We start from the raw sequence: 12,126 nt of genomic DNA, 5'->3' as shown, positions 1-12,126 counted from the left end.
TGGCTCAGGATTTACAACTCCATCCATCTTAGCCCGTGCATAGATATTGTTAATCAAGATTGGCCATCAATCAACAGCACAACATTTTCAGGCGAGAGAGGATACCGTTACTCTGCCAATTCTTGTTATCTAATTTAATTTCAGAAGAAGAAGAAGAAGCAGGGTGCATAGATGCATGGTCCACAGAGAAATTTAAACCAACCATATATCCTACATGCTGGGAAAACTGATATTATAGTGCAAGGACAGAAGAACTAAGGCCTTGTTCAGTTCGCGAAAATTTTTGGTTTTGGCAACTGTAGCACTTTCGTTTGTTTGTGACAATTATTATCCAATTATGGAGTAACTAGGCTCAAAAGATTCATCTCGCAAATTACAGACAAACTGTGCAATTAGTTTTTATTTTCATCTACATTTGATGCTTTATGCATGTGTATAAAGATTCGATGTGACGGGGAATCTTGAAAATTTTTGAGAACTAAACAAGGCCTAAATATGTGAAAAATCAGCAGGCCGGAATAGAAGAAAGCAAAAACTGCACAGTAGATATGAGACAAGACCATCTGATGAGGCCTTGTTTAGTTCCAATTTTTTTTGCAAAATCGACACTGTAGCTTTTTTGTTTGTATTTGACAAATATTATCCAATCATAGACTAACTAAGTTCAAAAGATTCGTCTCGTTAATTTCGACCAAACTGTACAATTAGTTTTTATTTTTATCTATATTTAATACTTCATGCATGTGTCTAAAGATTCGATGTGACGTGGAATCTGAAAAATTTTGTAAAATTTTTTGGGAACTAAACAAGGCCTGAGTTGTCTGATCAGATTGAGCTTTGAAATGTCTAGCATTGTTCCAACAAGAACAAAAAGTCTAGCAGTTATAAATATGAAGAGACAAAGTGCGCAGTTATATTGACGCAGCATTCAATAGTCGTCCTCCTAGCATTCATTGTTACAAATAATATAATGCCCGCCGAGTTCCTTTCAGGGCCTTGTTTACTTTCCAGAAAATTTTGCAAAATTTTTCACATTTCCCGTCACATCGAATCTTTAGACGCATGCATGGAATATTAAATATAGACGAAAATAAAAACTAATTGTACAGTTTGGTCGAAATTGACGAGACGAATCTTTTGAGTCTAGTTAGTCCATGATTGGACAATATTTGTCAAATACAAACGAAAGTGCTACAGTGTCTATTTCTCAAAATTTTTCGGAACTAAACAAGTCCCAGGTCTTGTCTTTCAACAGATCGTAAACAGTGATGGCTCCTTGACAGTTCTCACGGAGCCCACTCATTCATTGCATTGTATGAGGAGGCAAATTACGCAAACATGGTGACAGTCCATCCAGAGAAATTGGCTGATTTAGCCCTTGAGCATACTGTATCCTCATTTCTTGATTATTCTCTGCCTATCCATGTATCAGATCAGCGATCAGATGACAAAAAAAAATATACAAATTTGTAGTGCCGTTGAATGTTTATGTGTTCAGCAAAACAGAGCACCATGTGATTTGTGGGAGCAGCCTGCCTGCAACCGATCTATGTGCATCTCGCTCGCCCCTGCCGCCTGCTGCCTGCCGCCTGCCGCCTGCACACAAGATCGCGATGAAATTCCGTAGATCAGATCAAGCATTAATTAAGAAGAAAATAAAATGGTTGCTTAACAGAGGGATCTGAAATTTAGTAGTTCAGATAAAAAATTAAAATTATGTTGGAGGGGATGCAAGTCCGTAGTATATGTTTATATTAATTCTGACTGGGATATGAAAGTAAAATGCGTAATTTATTTTCTGACAAGATCGTGAGTGACAAATGCTTTTGAACAACTAGTGACAAATACTATGGCCTTATTTAGTTCACCCAAAAAACAAAAAAGTTTCCAAGATTCTCTGTTACATCGAATCTTTCGGCACATGCATGAAACATTAAATATAGATAAAAATAAAAACTAATTACACAGTTTAACTGTAAATCGCGAGATGAATCTTTTGATCCTAGTTAGTTCATTATTAGACAATATTTGCCACAAATAAACGAAAGTGCTACAGTAACGAAATCCAAAATCTTTTCGTATATAAACAAGGCCTATCTTGACTAATGGAGAGTGAGTGACAGACATAGACATAGATAGGTGCTCGTCAGTCTGGATCCAGGAACATGGATCAGCTAGCATAGGAGTATGGCATGCATTATGGCTGGTAGCTACTAGCTAGATCCAATCTCTCATTCTCTAACAATAGTATACTAAGGCCTTGTTTAGTTCCCAAAAAATTTTGCAAAATTTTTCAGATTCTCCGTCACATCAAATCTTTAGACGCATGCATGAAGTATTAAATATAGCCGAAAATAAAAACTAATTGCACAGTTTGGTCGAAATTGACGAGACGAATCTTTTGAGTCTAGTTAATATATGATTGAATAATATTTGTCAAATACAAACGAAAGTGGTACTATTCCTATTTTGTAAAAAATTTTGGAACTAAACAAGGCCTAATAATGATAGCAATACAATAATGAGTGAATAGTTCCCATAACAGTAGGGTCAACTTATTATCACAGACCTACATATAATAAGTACGTATATATAACCAACAAATCATCACATGCACTTGTTAGGCATGCCTTTTTCTTTTACAGGATGGATCGATGCAGAATCATTCAGAGAGTGTGGGTGTGGAGATGCAGGATCCCGTACCGTACCTTTGTTTAATGCCGGCGTTACCGTAATGCTGGCGTGGTACGGCGGTCGGTAATGCATGCATCAAATGACGACGGTAATTTTTGTCTCTTGGCAGCAGGGTCAAAGCTAGAGACACAAGCAACAGCAACCCCTGGTATGGTAGACCTACTGTAGACGGAAGAAACTCCAACCCAAGACAGATGCGTGCTCCTATACTAGTGTATTTCAGATCTACAGCATCCGATCCTTCACCCGGCTGGTAAAATTAATTAAGACCTTGTTTAGTTCACCTCAAAAATCAAAAATTTTTGAAGATTTTCTTATCACAACGAATCTTGCGGCATATGCATGAAGCATTAAATATAAATAAAAACAAAAACTAACTGTATAGTTTGGCTGTAAATTATGAGACGAATCTTTCAAACCTAGTTGCTTCATGATCGAATAATGTTTATCAAATTAAAACGAAAGTGTTAGAGTGTCAAAATACGAAAACTCTGCGTGCTCTGCTTGTGGTGGGCAAGAAACTGTACGGTAGAGCTGTCTATCGGTCCATAGAGATAGAGTTGACAGCGACGGTGGCAAGTTGCAGTCAATTGTTATATATGATGATTCCTCCAGCAGGTAGGATCTTGAGAAGTTGGAGTGCAACTCTCTGCTACGCAAACGTACGGTGGCGACGTTATCCCATCCGGCTTTGTGATGTGATTGTCCTTCCAGCAGCCATTTTATAAAATTTGTTTCTCAAGTAACCGCAGAGCAGACGCAGAATCGTGTGTTTTGTGTGTGAGGAAATCGTGTAGTGCCCGTGCTTCATGCATCCGATGACACTGACCTGGGCACTGCTTGTTTTTAGCAGCGACGGCGACACTGACGGGTGGGCTGGTCCATGTAGTAGTTGGCGTGTTTGGGTACCCCCACCACCACCACCGTTCAGCGGTGGCCACAGGCGTGGCTGAGTATCAGCCTGTGTGGTTTGGGCCATGCATGGGGGTACTAGTACTAGCAAGGATGAAAACGGTCAAAAATAGTTGAAAAACTTCTTTTTTTCTATTTTTATATTTAAAATACGAAAACAAAAGCAAAAACGATAAAGTCGGACACGAAAACAAACACGAACTTACGAAATATCGATAATTCCGAAAATGAATCAATTCGAGCAGATTTATATCGAACACGGTCAATATACAAAAACTCAATACGGAATACCAACCTATTGTACCTAGTGCATGACTAAGTATATACACGATCAAATTCAAGTACATATAATAATTAAAAAGTGCATTATCCTTGGTCTTAGGTATTTAATATAATAGCCCATATATAAATACAAGTCTAGAACAAGCAATTAATAGCTAGCAGAATAATAAAAAATAAAATTAGATATAATAACTAGCATACCATTTTAGAATCTAAACTAAAATTAAATGTTATAGAAATATAAACTCAAACTGAGAGGACAACACCTCGTGACTGTGCAGTAGCCTGTAATTAGGCTGCGTGACCATGCAGCTGGCTAAATTTGATTTAAACTAAATTTTAAATTTGAAATATTCCAAATTAAAAATAGAAAAGTAGAAAGTGGTCGAAAAATGTCTAACCCGTTTTCTACTGTTACACTTAAAATACGAAACATCTAAAATACAAAATCGAAAACAGTAAAACTGAAAAAAAAAATACAAATTCGATCGAAGTAAATGTAGAAAACAATACGATTCGATTCGGAATATTTTTTTTTCCGTTTTCATCTACTACTGTATGTATTCTCGTGATAGTTGTGTCTGTTATGGCTCACATTTGTCAGTGATGCCGCGAGATGCTCGGCACCATGGTCTCTGATTCTTGTTTCGCTGAAATTTGAATTTATGTTGATGTTTATGCTAAAATATTGCAAGAGCAAAATAATGTTGGTTTGCTGAAAAGTATTGTAGTGCTAAGCACAGCAGCTGCACCGGCACATGAGCTGCAGTTAGCACGAACATCGAAGCTCCTTCTCATTAGTCGATATAAGTTTAAAGGGCCAGTTTGGTTTCCTTTGCTAAATTTTAGCTAGCTAAAATTATTTTAGCTACTCTTGGGTGACTAATGAAACTAAATTATTTTAGTTCCTTTTAGTCAATGTATTTAAAACTTTAGCTACTAAAGTGATTAAAGTTTAGCTAGCTAAAATTTAGCAAGGGGAACCAAACAGGGTCAGTCTTGTGTAGTGTAGTGTAAGCCTATGCATCAAACGTGGTGATGATCGTTAAATCATCAATTCTGAAGTGCAGGTGTGGGTGCAATTTCATATTCCGCTTGGAACGTGGGCTGTGCGCATGTGCCGCTACGGCCCTCACAGTCTAATTACCAGTGGGCTTACTGGGCTCTGCCTGTGGGCTGGAATCTGACCCATACTACTTTTTGAACCGCCAACAAAGTTAAATCGGTTAAGCAACTTTTTGATATGAAGAATGTGGTGAAGAAATTCAGCATTTCACATGTATACTAACTACTATATCCCATCAATTTTAACAAAATACTCTCTAATTCTCAAAAAAAAAAAGATACTCTCTAACTGGACCAGAGGGAGTACACTCTGCACATTATATTATATGATCTGATGAGTCTATGTCAAGCTATGGTTTACATGCATGATGATCCTATCTTCGGCTACGGTGTGCTAAAATCGTTGGGATCTTTTGACCCATATATCCTTCAATCATACTCATCATTCACTACTTCTCCTATATGTCGTCCTCTCCTCTGCTTAGCTTGCATTGCATTGCATTGGTCCCTACACCTTACAAAGGCTTTCGAAGCCCATGTACTCATGCCGCTCCATCCTGTGAACTATGTTTGAGATGCCTACCCCACCTGCAATCCATTCAGAGAGACCATGGTTTTCAGTTAATAAAATTTATTATTTTGAATACATAACTGTTCCTGAATCTTGCATTGGTCAACTGCAACAAAAGTTATATATATATATAGTCGGGCCGGGTACTGTGTGTGTACCGAGAGTAAGGGCGCTGACGAAGATCATGGATGCCAAGATGAAGATGATGAGGGACGCCCGCCCCAGCCAAGCGATCAGCTTCCTCACGAAGTGCTGCCCCGTGATGGCGGCCACGAATGCCACGCCCGTGAAGTAAGCAGCTGAATGCACATAATTAATTAAACCAATGCAAGACAGGGAATAATACAATACACAATGAGTTGAGCTCCCACAACCACCATATGCATGAGCACGAATGAATGGCGATCGAGATTCGAGAGTAAGAATGGGGATGGTGCTCTAAATGGGTATCTGTAGTTCTTCTCTAGTCTAATTTAATGTACTAAATAGATAATTTCTTCTCTCATTTTTTCATTAGACTAGAGAAGAATCGCAGATATCCATTTAGAGGACCATCTCTATCCTTAATCGAGAGGGTAAACTGTACCATACCATAGGGCACCGGGAATCGGTGCAGGAGGTAGTACTCCACGACCGACATGGACGACGAGAACATCATTGTGAATGTGGCTGTAGCACTTGACACCTGGGGAGGAATTCCGAGCTCCAGGAAGAGTGGCCCCATGATGAAGCCGCCGCCCATGCCTAGCAGGCCGCCGATGAGTCCTGCCAGGATGCCGAACAGGCAGTATACCAGCAGCTGCCGAATCCTTAGGGTGCTCTGCTGCTGGCTGCTTCCCTTAGATGACAGCACCCTTTTCCCTGTTCTTAGCCCGTAGGCTTCATACACTGTCACTCCAACTGCCACAGGGATCTGCACGCATGAAGGCGACCAATAGAAAGAGTCTATGTTATTCTTCCCCATTGCAAGGGCATGCCCATCTTCTTCTGGGTATAACAACATGAGAGATTGCACTGCGATTCCAATCCTAGAATTTATTTATTTATTTACCTGGAGAGAATTCAACACCCAGTACCAAACGGAGCAAGAAGCAACATAGTTCTGAAAATAACAAGACACAAACGTTGATGAATAAGTGCAATATGCATGCGTGTTTCATTTTGAAATAAAAGGGGGACAAGGCTTATAAACAACGACAGGAACTAGAACATATAAAAACAAATCCATGCATAGAACGGAATAATCACAAATTGCACAGTGTATATGAAAGGAACATATAGGCTTGCGCGAATTTGGCCCAGTTTGGGTCCTCTGGGCTAAGCCAGGCCTATGCATGACTGCATCAGGGCAGGACATGGCACCTGTTTTCTTGGCTAAGAAAACTGGGCTGGTTTGTTTATTCTAGTAGCCCGACTTGTAGTAGGTTCAGAAAACTTTATTTGTTTTGATCAGTATTGTGGAAGAATTTATTACTGTATCTATTATCTCCTATAGGAGGTAAGGTAAAAAAACAATCACTTAATTAACCTGAAATGGGTAATCCATAGTGTTCTGGTGTACCTAGTAAAAAGATCTCTTATATATGCTTGAACTGTATGCCCCAACTCAGTTTGTGATATTACAATTTTAATCTTTTACATTTATCACTAATGAGAGTACATACTTCAGAGTTCTGTTTTTCTCAAATGTCTATGTGCGGTATCGCCGCTCAGTTTTGTGTTTGGGATCCTCACCTTTGTGACCTGAAGGCCAAGGAATGCCACCCAAACGAATGCAAGAAGACCGAACTCCTTCCAATAAATGTTCTTCAGAACTGATGTCTGAAATGTAAGACAGTCTCTTAATTTCTTACGATCCTTATGATTATAGCTTGATCAAATGATGTCCATGTAGATGATCTTTAGATACTTACCGCTTCATCTGTCGGGGTTTTTGCCTTATCAGCTGGGGCGTCTGATCCTATAGGGATTGCATGCTCTGGTTCCTGACCTGACATTTTCGGAAATAAATTATTGTTAGTAACGAAGAGCATTTCATTTTTTGAGAGATTGACTTGTTGTTGCGTTTAGGTGCTCTCTTACATATCTGCTCCTTTCTTCTTGCGTCCTCCTGGAAGAGGCGAATAGATAATAAAGTAGTCCCATTAGCGATATAAAGAAAGAAGGAAATATAAAGCATTGTCAGTGCTCTTAAAGATGACACTGAAAATTACTGGTAAAATAAACATTACCCTTTTCTTTATGGTCTCTTTCTTCCAAGTTTCGAAGCCCTTGAGATACGCCTTAGTTGATGTGACTGTTATTCAAATTCCGATCGAGATGAGACAAAATCAAGTGAAATATTTGCGATTAATTAGAAAATCGATTCTGACGGTAGTACAAGGGAGGGATATATATAGAAAACAAGCAGCGGGCATGCACCTAGGAAAATGGTTATGAGGAGAGCCGTGATGAGCCAGTTGGGAAAAATAACATTGAAAATGACGCCAATGCTGACCCCAAGCATGAGCATAGGCTGCATGAGCAGGGCGAGGTCGTAGTCGATCAGCGGCATGTCCAGACTCGGGTGCTTCAGCTTCAGGTTGTAGTAGACTGTTGAAACAGACCCTCCCATGATCATGCCTGATCACCCAAAACCGATCGATCAAATTCTCAATTTAATAAGGACGATATAGAGTATTATTATATACAAAAGACAATCACTAGATGTTTTTTCATCCAACACGCACGTAGCTTACTGCAGAACCAGCAGACTTGTGCTTTCTCATTCAGATTAAGATAGACGTATATTGCGGTAGAGTAGATATAGAAGCAATAGTACTCACACTTGGATATTGCGGTAGATGACTTGGGATCAAAGCCGATGATGAGTGCGAGCATGGGCACGAAGATGCCGCCACCGCCGACGCCGCCGACGCTGCCACACGCCGCGCCGAAGAACCCGATCAGTGACCCCACCACAACTCGCCATCCAAATTCCATGGGCTGTGTATAGACATAGCAAACATCCATTCAGCAAGCCAAATCATAGCTTAATAATTAAGAAAAAAAAAGCCATATATACATTGCAAAATCTTGCCAATCCGAAGCAAGCAAGACAGTCAAAACTAATGAAAGTTGGCTGCGCGCGTTTTACCGGCCAAACGTGGTGGTACGCCTTGCCATCGTTCCCGGGGTGTGCCGGGGCTCCTGGTGATATGGCGGCGGCTGTCGAGTTCCTCGTCGGGCCGTCGTCGGCTGCCACGGCAACGACGGCCGCCGCCGCGCACGCGACGCCGAGCGTGGCAACGGCGGCGTGCCGGCGCCACTGCTGCCTCGCCATCCCGGCCGCCTGCTATCTCTCTCTGGCCCCAGCAAGGATGATACAATGTGCAAGTGCAAGCAAAGCTAGCTAGCCGGCGGCCTTCTCTTTATTTCCGTAGTACCGGGACGCCGCCGCCGCCCGCCGGGGAGGGCTCTCCGCTCTCCCAGGAAATTAAGTAGTAGTGGTGTCCACGATGTTGGAGTGGAGCTCAGCGCTGGGTGCCCCGGCCAAACTTATATTATACCTAGGGTTAATTTTTTTTTTGAGATTCATTAACATATCGAATGGACACATGTGGAACATTAAATATAGACAAAAAATAAAAAAATATTTATATAGTTTATCTATAATTTATTAGACGAATTTTTTAAACTTAATTACTTTATAATTGAATAATAATTATTAAATATAAACGAAAATATTATAATAATTAAATTTAAAAACTTTTTGAAACTAAACGAGCCCCCTAGAAGAAAGGGAACGCGGATTGCATGCTGCTGCATCTGGGTCACATCACGTGGCGTTTCACACACTCTGCGTAGCGTCTCCACTCGATCGCCCAGCTTTATTATATTTGTATATACAAACATATACTATATATATTAAGCTGTCCCTGCACGATACGTTGATCTCGACGATCAGGCGTTCGCCCAAGGTCGTACGCGGTTCAGGAGCAGCTAGTAGGTAGAGTACTACACGTGACATGTATCCTCGTAGTATGGAATCTTGGGTTTCATTCACTCTGTCAATGCATCTGGTCTCTGGGAACTTAAGACTTCTTTTTGGGATGAAATACGGCATATGAGTATTAATCAAGAAGAGTTCTAGAACTAGCCAAGTTCATGAGAGAAAAATATGCAACTAGTTGCCTAGTGGAACATACAGCTAGCACAGGAACCCCACACACATAGTATATAGGAAGGCGCTACATATACAAATTGAAGGGAACATCCAAAATGAACAACTCGCTCAGGATGGCTAAACTAGGCACACAAAGAATATAGGAAGGCGACAACGACGCGGTGTTCAATGTAGGTCATGTTTTCTTGAAAGAAAGACGGTGGAGCATGACATGAAGACTGCTACTACAGCCATCTAACCAACTCAACTAGAGGCATGTTTGCAATGTAGGTCATAGATGCCCAACCATCTACACCCAGCAAATATAACAACCACAAATCCTTCAAGCACTAGTACAGATCAGTACAAAGATAACGGAGATACCTAGTTTTATACCTAACAAAGGTTGAATGCGACCAAACAACGGGGAGAGAGGCACCAAAACCGCGAAGACTTCGACTCGATCTCCGAATGACCACATAGCCTCAATCCAGAACTAATCCACATAAAACAATGCAACCGTACTGAACTAGGGGACCTTAGAGAGATCTCTCACAAGCCCAAGAAGAACTCGCAAGAACAAGGTGTGTAAGGCACTCAACAATTCAACTGCAATACCATATCAGGTCCTCAAAATGATCAAAGTTGTTTTCTATAGTAGCATAGAGGTGATATTTATACTAGAGGCACGTCTCTAAGACAAATGTAAACTGAAGAGGCCATGTTGGAAGGTGGAAGGCCAACCGACTAAAGCATTCACGAGGTGGTCTTCTGTTCTCGTGTGTCTTTCTAGGCTTCTACGTAACTTTTAGTAAATTGGTCACTTTCTGCTCGCGAATCCCTTCCACCCGACTAAAGCATTCACGAGGTGGTCTTCTGTTCTCGTGTGTCTTTCTAGGCTTCTACGTAACTTTTAGTAAATTGGTCACTTTCTGCTCGCGAATCCAAATGAGATGTTGTTTGTTGGTTTGGAAACTAGACTTGACGCGCTTTCCAAGCATATATATGGTGACCCACTGAAAGGATCAAGATGCCCAAGAGGGGGGGGTGAATTGGGCTTCTCTAAAAATTTAAGCAACCTATAAGCTCCAATTCAACCTCTTGTGCCTAGTGTGACTAGAGAGCTACCGGATAAAAGTTTTGCAACCTAGTTCCAATCCTATTCTAGCATAGCAATACTAAGAATGTAAAAACACAAATTAAAAGCTAGAATGTAAAGGAGTAGTGGAAGAAAGTGCTCGGCGATGTTTTGCCGAGGTATCGGAGAGTCGCTACTCTCCACTAGTCCTCGTTGGAGCACCCGCGCAAGGGTCTTGCTCCCCCTTGGTCCGCGCAAGGACCAAGTGCTCTCTACGGGCTGATTCTTCGACACTCCGTCGCGGTGAATCGCCCAAAACCGCTCACAAGCTTGACACGAGCCACCCACAAGAACTCCGGGCGGTCTTCGTGCCTCCAATCACCACCGAACCGTCTAGGTGATGGCGATCACCAAGAGTAACAAGCAAAGAACTCTCACTTGACCCAAACAAGGCTCTAGAGAGTGGTGGATGCACACTTGACTCTTGGAATTCACTAGAGAAGGATTCTCTCAAGAAATCACTCAAATCTCAATCTTCTCTAGGCTCTTGCTGCTCTCTTGCTCCACAACAAGTTACTCAGATGTTCAAATGGGCAAGAGACCTCGCATGGACGAGGTGGAGGAGTATAAATACTGTCCACGAAGTCCAAAGGTCAGCCAACCATTTTCCACTGAAAACGGGGTCACCGGACGCTGTTAATGTTGCACCGGACGCTCTGCACCGAGCGTCCGGTGCCTCACGACGGCTAACTGTACCTGCGTCTGACAGGTCACCGGACGCTAACTCTCAGCGTCCGGTGGCACCGTCCGGTGCTCCGGGGAGTTTTACAAACTCCCTGAGTATGGGACCGGACGCTACCCGGTGCGTCCGGTGCTAGCGTCCGGTGCTCAGGGGAAGTTTACAACCTCCCTGGGTGTGGGACCGGACGCTGCCCGGTGAGTCCGGTGCCAGCGTCCGGTGCCTAACCCTAGGCACCAAAAACTCTCAACGGCTAAGGACCTCACCGGACGCTACCACTCAGCGTCCGGTGCCCCCTTGGGCACTCTAACTTCGTCGAAACGCGATCGCTCCAAAACGAAGTTGGTTCCTCTCGATCTAAGGACTATCTCTGAGCTGCCTAGTGCTAGGTTTACCAAGTGTGCACCACACCTAAACCTAAAGCCTTGCCTAAGTCAAGTTACTAGATCAAAGCCCCTCTTAATAGTACGGTCAAAGGAAAACAAAGTCCTAAACTACTCTAAGTGCCCTTCTTCACCATATGGCACTTAGACCTAGTGTAGTCTTGACGATGTCCATCCATCTTTTGAAAACCGAAACGATTTCCACTATTAAGTAGGCATGTACGTCCCTGTCCATCGAGTACCTATTACCATGACCTT

At 41.9% G+C, this 12,126-nt stretch overlaps 1 protein-coding gene across 1 annotated transcript; it reads right to left on the bottom strand.

Annotated features, from left to right (window-relative positions):
• On the bottom strand, positions 5,240–9,032 carry LOC8055545 (sulfite exporter TauE/SafE family protein 3). Its single transcript, XM_021454821.1, has 11 exons — positions 8,661–9,032; positions 8,350–8,509; positions 7,946–8,146; positions 7,756–7,820; positions 7,607–7,634; positions 7,438–7,514; positions 7,259–7,345; positions 6,576–6,626; positions 6,116–6,437; positions 5,683–5,823; positions 5,240–5,541 (listed from the first exon to the last, which is right to left on the bottom strand). Exons 1-11 carry the CDS (start codon positions 8,844–8,846, stop codon positions 5,462–5,464), a joined length of 1,398 nt encoding a protein of 465 aa, XP_021310496.1. The 5' UTR covers positions 8,847–9,032; the 3' UTR covers positions 5,240–5,461.

This window comes from Sorghum bicolor, chromosome 2 (genome assembly GCF_000003195.3).
Source record: "Sorghum bicolor cultivar BTx623 chromosome 2, Sorghum_bicolor_NCBIv3, whole genome shotgun sequence".
NCBI lineage: Eukaryota > Viridiplantae > Streptophyta > Magnoliopsida > Poales > Poaceae > Sorghum > Sorghum bicolor.
This window is presented reverse-complemented; position numbering and strand designations above follow the sequence as displayed.